General features: G+C 34.8%; 1 protein-coding gene across 1 annotated transcript in view; it reads right to left on the reverse strand.

Annotated features, from left to right (window-relative positions):
- The window catches only part of ABCA13 (ATP binding cassette subfamily A member 13), a 497,021-nt gene that overhangs the window by 278,414 nt on the left and 204,614 nt on the right, over nt 1-13,993 (reverse strand). Inside the window, 3 exon segments of the mRNA XM_056806268.1 lie at nt 2,702-2,771; nt 4,618-4,947; nt 6,954-7,068. Coding sequence (XP_056662246.1) covers nt 2,702-2,771; nt 4,618-4,947; nt 6,954-7,068 — 515 coding nt within the window.

Genomic DNA, 13,993 nt, shown 5'->3' on the forward strand with positions numbered 1-13,993 from the left:
AATGAAGGAATAAAGAATATACAACATTTTCCATAAATCTGATAAATTGGAGAATAAGATAATTGGTGCAATAGCTATTGCACCTTGGATCCATAAGGATCAAAGGAAGGCATTTTCAAAATATGGATTACCTGATCATTCCTAAGGGATGATTGTGACATGGGCACTGTACCCCCAGAAACCCAGGCCAAGTATTATCAGGGAAAACTCCTTTGCCCTGGCATCCTCGTGACTCTTAACCTAGAAACACCCAATGACCCCACCCAGGGTCCTGAGATGTTTACCCTCTTTTGTCCTCTAGATTTAAGGTGGACAAAGAAATGAATCTTTATGCCTCCAGGCAGACCCCAGTCAGATGACCACCCCACCCCACAAAATGCCTGAGGTACTAACACTCACTCTGGTCTTGTCCACACCAGGACCTAGCATCTAAAGTGTATATAAACCCCAGAACTGATGTCCTGGGGGGGGGGGGGGAGGAAGGACAGCCTCTCCATCCATGCTGTCCCCATGGAGGAACAGCCTTTCCTTTCATACTGTCCTCCCAGCGAACTGCCCCCCACCTTGCTGCTCTACCTTGCTATCCCCCTGGCCACTCTCAACATTACTTTCTAAATTAATAAATCTCTTTTTTTTTTAAACCCTTACCTTCCAAGGCAGAAGAGTGGTAAGGGCTAGGCAATGGGGGTCAAGTGACTTGCCTAGGGTCACACAGCTGGGAAGTGTCTGAGGTCAGATTTGAACCTGGGACGTCCTGTCTCTAGGCCTGGCTCTCAATCCACTGAGCCACCCAGCTGCCCCCTCTTTTTGTTTTTAAGCTAAATTTTGGAGTCTTTGCATGCTTGCAAAAGGTATCCTTCCCGAACCCCAAGGGTATCCATAACAATTGGAACATGATCAAGAAATGAGAGAGAGAGAGAGAGAGAGAGAGAGAGAGAGAGAGAGAGAGAGAGAGAGAGAGAGAGAGAGAGAGAAAGGAAATGAGGTGAAAGAGACTTTTTTCTTTGTTTGGCTAGGACAAGTTCCTATAGGTGGTGGAAGGGAATAGGATCAAGGACTTATTTAGCAATTAACTTTAGATTGGAGTAGGGCTAGCACTTTATCTGTGAACCAGGAAAAAAAGAAAGTGAGATGGTGTATTGATAGTCAGAATTCTGAGAAATAGAAAGAAAGGTTATGGGATTAATTTTTGATGGTCTCAGGTTTTTTGTTGTTTTTTTTTTTGGTGAAATTATCTGCCATAATATTAAGGTATGGGTGTAGTAGGGAGATGAAGAGAAAGGTAACAATTTGCCACAGTGAATATAAATAATGAAACAGAGAAGGAAGGCGTGCCCTACACATAATAGGTAGGCACTTAATAAATGCCTGTTCCCTGTACCCCTTCTTTCCTTGAACTCCAAGTCAAAGGAAGAGCCAAAATAACTTAAACTGTTACTAAAATTTTATTATTTTGTGGAATATTTTAAATATTTATTATGTTAATACATCATTCAGAAACTAATTCAATATTGTATAAGTAATTAAGCTGCATAATTTTATGAATATAAGCACATGCTTAATTATGTGATCATGTATATATTTGTTTGAATATTTCAAAAAATCTGTAATCTAAAAAAATTTAGGTATGCCCAACATTAATGCAGTTCACAGTCCCTCTGTACCATAGAATATAAATTTCTATGATGAAAAATTTATCACATGATGCATGATGGCCAGTTTTTCAGTGGTAATCCTCTTGTGTGTGCATGTGTGTGTGTGTGTGTGTGTGAAAGAGAGAGAAACAAAAATAAATAAGTGAATGGATACATAATTAAATAGATGCTCTATGGATAGAGTAAAATTTAAATTTCTTGTCTGTTTTGGTATCCATACTATTTCATTCAGAATAACCTAAAGACTAAAGGATGACATAACTATCTATAGGATTACTTTCTCCTTAAATTTCAAGTTTAACTATAGAGATTTAAATATCTTGAGTCTGGAAGGAAAAAACAATTAGGTGGCTGCATGAACTCCATTTTGCTATTTCTAAATCTCCCTCCCCCAAGAGCTGGAAGTATATTGGAACCCATTCCTCCAGGTTACATTTGTCTTGCCATAATTCACTATCAATCAAGCTCAGTCCCAAACAATATATGGTCTCAGCCCAGGAAAGTAGGAGGAAAACAAAGAAAAATTAAAAGAGAAACATGTGGGTAAAGAAAAACAAAAGAAAATGTTGGCTAATTCTTCATGTCCTCCTCAACTCAATGAAACCCAGAACATTATTATTAATACAGCATTATGATATAACTCTATTTACTTTGATATAGAGAAAGCATATTATTCCCATAGATCTTCTAGAAGCCCCTAAGGAGTCTCTGTTGGTAACCATAGTTAAAATCTCAAAATAAAAGACAAAAATTAAGATAGGGAGAAATGGGGGAGATGTTTGCTTAATTTCAAAATAAAGGAGAGGCAAATGTGCAATTTAATTAAGTATATAACAAAAGATGAGGGAACGTAGAGTTTACTTATATTTCCACTTTTACCAAAGGCATAAAAGGAAATGAGTAAGAAAAGAAAGCTAATTTTTAAAACTATCCATTAATAAATGAAGTCATCTTATTAGAGCCTATGTAATATATTAAAACTCAGAAATTTCCAAGTTCCAAATTAATCCTTAATCATTAAAAGACACTTCAGGAAAAGTTCTTACCTGCTTCTTGTCCTTCTAAGAATGTAATGAAAAATACACCTTGCCCAAAGGCAGTTGTAGATAGAAAACACTGTATCAATTGAGAAAAGATGAAAAGAGACACATTAGGGCTTTTCATTGAATAAAAGAGCAGGTCCAAGAATAAATTCAGCTTGAGAAACAGTGAGCCATTCACATTCAGATGTTCCAAACAGTTGCTCTGGGCTAATATTTAAATTTCTGAACCTGAAAAATTTAATAGAATGCCAACCCATTTTTAAAAGAGTGATAACAAGTTAGTTATTAATGTTAAAAGGAATTATTTCACTTTTCTGAAGTGCTTGAAAAGCCATAAATCCAGTGTACTACATGTTGAAAATACATAAAACATAGCAGCAGAAAAGAGAATAAGGAGCTTTTTTAAATAAGTGAATGCCCTACAGCTCACTAGAGGCAGAATAATAGGATGGATAGAACACTATCCACTGGAAAGGAATTCTATTGTAGAGAAATATTATTTCATCCACTGGAAAGGGCAAATATACTTTACTACAATAGAAAAGACAAAAAGCATTTCCCGCTTAAGAATACAATGTTATCAGAAATAGATGATTAGTCTAATCTTTTAATTACAGATGAAAGTAGACAAAAAGAATTACTGAATAAAATCCTTAAAATCCTGGCATCAGTAGAGAAAAAAAGTTATACATATTGAATTTTAAATAGTAATGTATTTCCTGATTTTCTTTGCCAAAATTTTTTTCTATTTCTATTCTCCTGGGTACCGTTGAATATGCCAGTTAATAGCACAATATTGTAATAGCTGCTGGTGCGAATTCCAATATGAAGTAATGAATATGTTGGAAGCCATGATTTTAATTAATTACACAAAACCAATCATTCCAGTGAAAAACTAAGGCAGAGAAAACTTAGTAGATATGTCCTAAATGGTTACCTGATTTTACAGAGATTGTGACTTGATGGGGTGTCACATGTCTTGTAATTTTCAGATAAGGGATTTGAACTAGTTCATCCTGATTCTGAGATCAGCATTCTATTTATATGGTCATACTCCTTCATTTAAGTACAACTTTTCATATGCTTCCTTACAATGTTTTCTCATATAATTTAGTTTAATACAAATTAAATTTTCTTTCTATCTCTCTTTCTCATTCCTTCCTTCCTTCTTTTCCTTTCTTTTTGTTCCCTTCCTTATCATTTTTAGTAAGATAGTTTTAGAAATAAAATGGATTATATTAATATCTGAAGAGAAATGTGTTGTTAATAGGTATATTTTAAATGAGAGAGTTTGACATTGCTAAAAGAATGCTCATTCTCAATAACATGACATGGTTCACACATACTTATCAAATGTCTTTAGAAATATCTCTTTTTCATGGGGGGAAAATAATATAGTATTCTCTTTTGGATGCTGCTGAATTCCCAGAGTGTCTTCATGAAGTACCCTACTTTATATTAATAATCAGCAATATTTAACAGGATGTCTTCCAGAAAAATCATTATAATCTCATAGAGCTTTGGCTGCCAGGCTTTGATCTATGAAGAAAATAATTAAAAGGTGATCTTTAAAAGATTTTTGTTGTTGCCTTTGATTTTTTTCACCATCTCTAAATTTATCAAAATAAGGAACTCCCAGGACAGAAACTTCCTCCAACCATTCAGATCCATAACTGTTCTCCAAGTTAGCATCTTAGTGAGTTGTCCAGAGCCAGAAGGCTTAAGGGATTTATTCCAAGACTAAATAACTAACATGAGGAGTCAAAAGGCAGATCTTGAGTTCAGCCTTTGAACTCTAAAGTCAGTCTTCTAAGTATTATTGCTTATTATTTCTCTAGAAGTAACCCTAAAAACGACTAAACTAGCAGGTCATTTGATGTTTGAAGAGCAGAGGAGCAGAGTATAGTATCAAAACTTACCAGAACTGTCTGAAGAGCAAAATTTAATTGATTATGTAGCACCAAGAGAACTATGTATGGTAAAAAACTGATCATGTACACCAAACTGGTACACAAGGCTGCAGTATTTGCGCTGCTGAAAAACGCACTGAGTAAGAAGCTTAGCATGACGACTGAAACTCCAAAGTCCAGAAGGAAGAGGAAAATGATGAAAGCATTGCTATGCACAAAGATGCCACTTGTTTTCAGGATAATGGCCAGAACACAGCTGCTTATAATAATCATGATGATATTCTCCAAAAACCAGGCTAGGAAATGAATAATGGGGTGGACACCCATCATCCTCATATACTGTTGAGAGAAAGAATCCTAAATTACCATTAACAGTGAAAAATGAGAAAGAATAGAATTGTTATTGAATAGAAAGTGTTATCAGAATTGATTTAGTCCCAGTTCTACCACTCACTAACTAAGCTATTTTAGATACATTTTACCTCCATGCTCCTCAATTTCTTCACTTTTAAATAAAGACATTGAAGAAGATGGTCTCTGCTTTCCCTTAAGGTAGAGAAAAAACCCTTTATTTACCAGATAAACTGGTAGAAAAATCAGAATATGGTGGAAATACAAGCTAGCCATTAGATTTACTTCAAGGAATTTCAGTTTTTATTGTCATTGGCTCAAAAGGAGGATTTATTTTAACATGAGAAAAGAAGAGATGGATGAGGGGCCAAAAAGTATGTATTAAAAACAAAGTCCCTCTTAGACCTTCAAAAAAATCTGTCTTCTTGAAGTAAAAAGGAGATCAGTCCCATTATGTCTTTGAGAAAACAATTAAATCAATTAATTAATTAAAAATTCCTCAAATAGAATTTCCTTTATTTTCTCTAAATTTTAGCTTACTATACATGAAATGAAAAAGGAAATATTTTAAGCCTCCACCATGTGCAAAGTATTGTACTAAATGCAGTGTTAGATGCCAAGAAGTATGACATAGCCCATGCCTTGAAGAGGTTCATAATTTAATCTGAGAGTTGAATTCTAAATTTACCCCAAAGAAATTTAAATATATACACGACAGTCAAATAATAGAAACTTTAAGTGTCTGTAGCTATATGGAAAGCAAATGAGTTTTTGGAAAGTTATGGAAAGGCAATGTAGTATAGAGGAAAGGAGTCAGAAGATCCTTAAATTCAAAGCCTACCTCTGATGTGTGCTACCCACATGACCACTGGGCAAATCATTTGTTCTCTATGAGAAACAATTTCCTCATCTGTAAAATGAGAAAATATTCCCAGGACACTAGCTCATAGGACTAATGTCAAATCCAAATGAGGTCATACATGTACCAAACTTTGTATATATTTTATGACCTGGTCCAGTTGATAAATTATAATTTTCATTTCCCCATATGTAAAATAAATGAATAATGTATTTTCTCCTGCCTCCGGGAGACTTTAATGGTATATATTAAGCTGTGATGTAGTTCTTTTTTTTTCCTTAAAATAACTTTTAAAATTATTTTAGTTTATGAAATACAGCATGACCAAGTGAGGAAAACTACATGTCCCTTCTCACCATCAATCCCAAAAGCTAGGTATGTGACAGATTGCTTGCTTTTCAATTCTACCTCTCCATTCTTTTGAGAATTTGCTAAGGGAGTAATATTCTCGAGTGAAGACAGCTAAATTTTGATTCTATAGTTTCCATTCTTTGTCAGTATTTCTTAATCTCAAAAGAAAGAAGAGTTTTTGTGCCAGCAGGGGTCGAAGCTCCAACTCAAGGAAGTTTTCCTGAGAATCTGAGTTGACAGCAAGATTCTAAGTCAGAAAACCAGGAACTGGAGTGAATACAAAATAGGTACATTTTATTCAAAAGATCCATTACTCTACTTTTAGGTTTACAAAGCTTTTTCCCCACAATATCCCTATAAGGAGGATAGAGCAAATATTACTCTTCCCATTTCACAAATGAAGAAATCAAAGCTCAGAAAGATTGTGACATGCCCAGGTAGACACAGCTAGTATCAGCATCAGACCTCAAACAAAGGTCTAGTTCTTTTTCAACTACACATTATCCCCCATAAAATACAATAGGGTAATAAAATGATGGGATTTAGAGCTGCAAGAGATTGTAGAGATGGTAATCCTAAATACTTTCATTTTACAGATGGTAAAATTGAGGCCCAGAGTGGTTAAAAAGACTTTCACATGGTCATACACATAGGAATATAGGAATAATAATACCAAGAGACTCAAATCCAGATTTTTCAACACCAAAGTCAGTGTCCCTTGCAGTATTAATTTTCCATTTTCCTCTTTGTCCTACTCAGTTCTACATTTGTAGTTTATTGTTACCTCTTCAAGACGAATCTCTCTTTCATAAACCAGCTTCCGGACCATACTGGCTACAGTTACCATCCACGTCAACATCAGTATCAGTGGAAAGAAGAAGCCAACATTGTTCAAGAATCTATAAACAAAAGAAACATCCATAAGTATCCACAGTCAGTGCTAAATTACAGAAACTTCAGTATGAGCGTGCATGTTCATGACCTTTTAAAAGTAAATGGGTTTTAATATAAATTATGTCCTTTGTAATCTTATATAGTTTATTTTTATGTTCTTAAAAACAATATGACTTCCAAATCATATGTCTAAGAAAATGAAAAGAATAATGTTTTTCTGATCATCCTGACCTCTTAAACTTTTTCCAAAATAAAAATTATGCACTAGAGCTAAAGCAATTTTAATTCTCTTAACGGTCTGTAAAACTAAGAACCCAAAGAAAGAAACAACTCTATAAAGCAACACCTAATTCATATTCAATCAATAACAAGATTGCATAAGTCAGAACAACTCAGAAATTTGTGACAGCTTATGCATTGACTCCTCTCTTTTTCTAGAACCAGCCATACCTACCCAAAACATCATAATTCTCCCAGGTTTTAACGTAGCAGCACAGCAACACTCTTTATTACTGAGCCAGAGATTGGGGAAATAGGACATGATTCTGTACATGGGGGACTATACAGTCTTTGACATGCCTGAAGCAAAGATTCCAGTGTAAAGTGGGGCCAGTTTTGTACCTGAAAAGTTCACCTGTACTAATACCTAGTCTGGTGAATATGGATTGCCTATTGTGGAAGGAAACTGGAATTTCTTGCATCTTAGACTCAATACTGTGTATTGTTTCCAAGGCAGAAGAGTGGTAAGGGCTAGATGATGAGAGTTAAGTGACTTGTCTATGACCACACAGCAGACTGGGATGGTTTGAGTTCCAGTACCCAGGGAAACCGCCATCAGGAGGAAGGGAGTCAGAAAATGAGAAATAAGGAAAATATTGGGTGAGGAGGCTAAAATTTCCATTAAAATATAAGAATTTATTTTTCATATGCTATATCAATTTCTACTTAAGTGTTGTGTGTTAAAGAGAATTTTTGTGTATTCCTGTGTGCAGTTTGTGGATCAAAGACTGATTTTTACATTTTCCTTTCCCTTAGGAATCCCAATGAATGTCTTTCTTTTAACAAAATTTGATTGGGAGCAAAAAAAGACAATAATTGTCTTCCTGCCTACATGGGTACTTTGATGGACTACCTCATAATTAATTAGCTGTTTACCATTTAGAGATATCTTAGCATGTTTAAGGAACAGGTGGAATAATGAGCTTCTTAAATTCTGTATATTTCTATAATGGAATTTTGGGGTCTTTGGCTCTTGGAGAGAACCAATAATCTATCCCTTTTTTGGTTTTAATGCTAGACTAATCAAAACATTGATATTCTTTCCCAAAACTGGTCTCAAAATAATTTTAATTGTAACAGATCTCAGGAAGATATGTATATGCAGGGAAACCAACAGGAAGACATTAAAATTAGAAGAAAAATGATCTCCAGTCTAATAAACCAACAAATACTAAAAAAAAAAATTCAACATCAGATGAAGCAGAGGACCTTGTGGATTTTGAGGAGAGCATGGGACCACAACACACTGTTGCTGAGTGTAAAATGTGAAATAAATGAGAAATATGACAGCAAAGGATAGAGTGCCTGGCCTTTATTTAGAAAGAATTGAGTTCAAATATGGTTTCAGACACATAATAGCTGGGTGTCCCTGAGCAAGTCACTTAACCTATTTGCATCTGTTTCTTAATCTGTAAAATGAGATGGAGAAGGAAATGGCAAACAATTCCTATATTTTTGCCAAGAAAACCTCAACTGGAGTGACAGTCTGATACAATTGAAACAACCATAGAGCAAAAACAAATACGCCTGGTACTCGGGCAACTAGATGGTACATTGGATATAATGCTAGTTTGAGAGTCAGGAAGACTCATCTTCTTGAGTTTAAATCTAGCCTCAAACACTTACTAGTTGTGCAATCCTTGGCAAATCACTTAACTGCCTCAGTTTGCTCAAATGTAAAATGAGTTGGAAAAAACTCCAGTATCTTTAATAAGAAAACCCCAAATGTGGCCATGAAGAGTCAAATATGATTGAAAATGACTGAACAACAACTGAAAAATATCTAAGGCATGGTTTGTTTTCTAAAAATTTGCATATATTACATTATTTCATTTTTATTCATATTTTGCCTTTTTATCAATTGGCATTTCATTTTTCACATAGTTTTTAGAGCCAGTAAATATATATATGCAGAAAATGTCATAAATAATATTCAGTTGTGCCAAACTAATAAATACCACATGTTCTACTGGAAATAACACAATGTACTACGGTAATAAAACTTAAATGACCCATATAATTAAAACAATTAATCCTTTGTCTATTTTTGAGGTTGTAAAAAGTTGCCTATTTGTTATTTAGTTCCCTACACTTTGTAAAGTGCAAGTAAAAGTGATGACTATTGATATTGTCACATTGCATATTCTCACAGAAATTAGATTGCAGTAAATGAGGAAATAATTATTATCTGCAAATCTGACTCAAACTCAAGGAAACAATGTTTTTCTTTCTCTTCAAAGGCCAAACTTCTGAAGAAGCAAACAAATTCATTTCTAAAATGCTTGCTAGATTATCTCAGTATATAAAATTTCCCATTTTCACCTTTAAAGGAAAAAAAAGCTTAACCAGTTATTTAAAGTTTAATAAGCACTCTTGGTTCTCTTAAATTGCCTCATTTTTAAATCTAACTTTATAACTATAATGTAACTTTCATCTAATAATAATGAAATTCTTGTCATGCTTTTTTTACAATAATTTCTGTTTACTTATTCCTCAAGAGGCATTAAAAACAGATAGGAATTTGTAATTCCTTTCTTTTGTGAATGATGGAAAAACATTCAGGGTTTTTCATACTTCCTTAGTTCTAACTTATGTGGGATGTTTTTCATTTCTCTTATTTCTACCAATAGGAGGTAAGACCAAAATGAAAAAACCAAATGGCAATACAGATAGCTACAAAAACAAATTAAAATTGCTACACTAAAGGAGAATGATAATAGACTCCAGTCACTCCTTATTACTTACAGAATCAAATCTAAAATGCTCTGCTTTTAAAGATTTTCATAAGCCAGATCTTTCCCATCTTTTGAATCATACACCTTATTCTCCTCTATACACTCAATGATCCAATAACACTGGCTTCCTTTCCATTCCCCTATTTCACAACACTGTCACTCAACCTTAGAATTTTCTCTTTTCATTTCTGCCTCCAGGCTACTCTGACTACTTTCTTCACTCAATTAAAATCTCATCTTCTAAAGAAACCTTTCCCAATCTCTTTTAAATCCTCCCTCTATTTATGATCTCTAGCTCTACATATCTTCCTTGGACATAATAATTCTAATATTGTCCTTCACCCCATTAGAACATTAGTCCTTTGAGTGTAGGAAATATTTTTTGCCATTCTTTATATCACCATCACATAACAAGCTGGCACCTAGTGGGTCCTTATTAAATTATTGTTGACCAGATCTTCTCCTCCAACTCTCAATAGAAGCTAAGATTCTTCAGGGCAGGAACTTTTCACTTTCTCTCTGAATCCCCAACAATAACACAGTTATTAATAAATGCCTGTAAAACTGAACACTTCATTTTGTCATAGCAAACTTACCAAAGAATTATTGGCTTACTGACATGGAACGATATCAGCATAATTTCTCCAAATGGAATTCAATTATAGAATTATCTTTCACTTCCATCTTCCATTCCCTTCTTTTATTTCCTTCTCCAAAGCACCCAAAAAGAGTATCCTAGGATCAGATACTTCAAGTACCTATATGTGTACTAAAGTCTAAGTCAAGATCCAAGAACACTATAAAGAACAGGACAGGAAACAGATAAATAAAATCATTTTCCCACTGAACTATCTTGTCCAGGTTAAAGAAGATCATAGTCTTTCATTTCTCTCAGATATTTTTAAATTTTTGGCAAAAGATCACTGGTCTCTACTAATCCTAAATATATTCTAATTTCTAATTTTCCAGATTAGGAAAATCAGGCCCAGATGGATGAAGAGACTCGCTCAATATCACACAAATAGGAAGGAGCAGATTCAGTTCAAAACGAGTTCTTTCTTTGACTTCAGAGCCCAGAGTGTGTGCTTTTGATACTCTACCATGTGTATAAATCCTTTTCCTTATCCATTCTTGTCTTGAAGCAATTTAATCAAATTGAATGCATAATTATTAATTCAACAAGCATCTCTAAGGTAATTGTCATTAACTAGGCATCGTGCTGTTTTAAATACTGAGATTAAGACAATAAATAGGGACTAGTGAATCAAATGTGAAGAAAAAAAAGACACTCTTTGCCATCAAGGAGCTGCCAATCTAATGAGGAAAGACAAAATACAAAAGGAAGGTAAAAACTGGGAAAGGCAAATGTATCTGGAATATGGAGACATGATGGAGAAGTACAAAAGATAGTATCCACCAGAAAGGAAACAATTGGAAAGAAACAACTGTCCTTAAAGCAAATCTACAATCAGAGCAGCTAAGTAGTACAGTGTATAGAGCATCAAGCCCAGAAGTAGGAGCACCTGGGTTCCAATCAGGGCTCAGATACATCCTAGCTGTATGAACCTGGGCAATGCACTTAACTCCAAATTACCTGGCCCTTGTTATTCTTCTTAGACAACAGAATTATTAGCATAAAAATTATAATATTTATATCTACATATATTTTGTTGAATTGATACTAAACCAGAAAGTAAGGGTTAAAAAAATAAAGTATATACAGTGTCTTGGGCAATAAAGCTCAATAAGACAGTTTAAGGTAGAATTTAAGAATTGCTAATCTTCATTGTGAAAGTAAGAGAATCTAATATGTGAAATTTGTGGCTAATTATACGTTTAAAATAAAAAGTTATCACTATAGAGGAAACAATTGGGAATCACTAGCTTAAAACATCAAAACTTATATTTTGCATCTGTCAGAAATTTTGTATTAGAAGAGAAGGATTGTCTAGTATTCTAAAAAAAACAAATTACATCATACAGAATTATTTCTCTATCAAAGTATGATACAATATAATGAATAAAATGTTTGCTAGAAAGCATCTTATTAGTTTAAAAGAGTCAACAGAACATAAGAAGATAAACTATCTACTCTAAAGGTCCTCCCTATTAGTACTATAATATAACTTTTTGTTTGTTTGTGGGGTGTATGGGGTTCTCAGGGAGGGGTAGTATCTCTGGTATGGAGGGCTTGTCATGCCCTCTTAGGGCAGCTCTCCAGCCTCTGACCCCCACCTGACACCCAGCTCTCACTTGTGGCTCCCAGTAGCTGCTAGCGTGCAGCAGTGGCCACACCCCGGGCAACGGCTTCAACAGGCCGGCTAAACCTTGTGAGGGTAGCCATCGGGTTGTAGACCCCTGGTGAACTAAGGTTTTGCTCACCCAGCATGTGAAGACTGCTTCAGCCGAACAGATGGAAGAAACCAAAAAGAAGGTTCAACGGCTGAGAGGGCGACACAGCAAAGCACTGTGGAGTGCTTAGGGCGTGTTGGAGCACAAAAGACAACACGACCACCCAATGCAGCTGAGGAAGTCTCCAGATGTAACGACTTTTCGTGCCCCTGGACCCAGGCTTCCAATGCAGAGAGAGTGGGACTGTCTCTGTGCATCGACTTTTCCACTTAAATCTCCTTCACGCACAAGTGTCTTTGTGCACACTCATCTATACACCATAGATGAAAATGCACAAAGACAATCGTCATCCTCGGTTACCAAGAGACTACTACTATAACTTTTTGTAATCAAATCCTGTATTTTCACTAAAGACTATATTAAGGACTGAGTTAGTGAAAGCAACCCTAGCCCAGAGGTCAGAGATCCAGTCTCAGATTTGACTTAAAGAACGAGGGACAATTCAGTGTAGATAAGGAAACAAGGATAGTATCAGAGGACCTGAGTCCAAATAATAGCATTACTACTAACAACTTGGGCTAATTTGGGTAATTCCTTTATGTTCTCTAACTCTCTCAGTTTCCTCACCTACATTTTAAAGGTATTGCACTGTTTGATATCTGAAGTTTCTTCTTATTTTAAAGGCTTTGGAACTACAAAAGAGGACATAAAGGGGTGTGTCTTTTTGGACCAACTCAGAACATCTTGATTGTGAAGTTGACATTCTTTACACTATGTCAACTATAAGTTACCTCTTGTATAAGGTGAAAACTTTGGATCTGAAATTAAAAGACCCAGGGCTGAAATTATAGAATCAGAAATTATTTCAGCTCTGGATCTTTCATATATGTGTATATATACATGCATATACATATGTGTGTTTAATATATGTTAGAGATCATCTATTGTGTCTAAAATTTCAAAAATGTGGAAACTGAAGCTCAGAGAGATTGTGACTTGCCCAAGATCACATGGATAGGAAATGGAAGAACTAAAAGTTGAATGTAGGTTCTCTGATTCCAACTCCTAAGGATTTTCCACTGTATTTTCTTAGAGCAAAGGTTAGTGAAGAAACTTTTACTTCATTGAAATTTGATTGGTGCCAATGGTTGACCTATGCTGTATCACTCTTGATGCAGGGAAGCCTTTTAGATTTTAATTTTATAGATAATCAGTAAATATTCTTTTATGCTGCCTATAATTAATATTTCATAACAGCATATGTGTATTTAAATGATCATCTAGAATTACTCTCTTAACCACTAAACTTGCATCCTAAGATTCAAAGCAAAGAAATATAAACTTTAAAAGTAGAAGTCTTCTCATCCTTCTGTTCTGGTTCAAGCTGATTTTTAAAGAAGAAGAAAGAAACAGGAAATGTAACGCTTGAAACTTGACTCACTGTCAAACCTTCACTCTTGGCTACTCTCAAGACAAATCAGAAGGTAGACACAATGACTCATGGGAGTCATCAATCAATCAAAGTCCAATAAGAATTCTTTAACTTCCACTTGCAAGATTTTAG

The sequence above is a fragment of the Monodelphis domestica genome, chromosome 7 (genome assembly GCF_027887165.1).
Source record: "Monodelphis domestica isolate mMonDom1 chromosome 7, mMonDom1.pri, whole genome shotgun sequence".
NCBI classification, from domain to species: Eukaryota; Metazoa; Chordata; class Mammalia; order Didelphimorphia; family Didelphidae; genus Monodelphis; species Monodelphis domestica.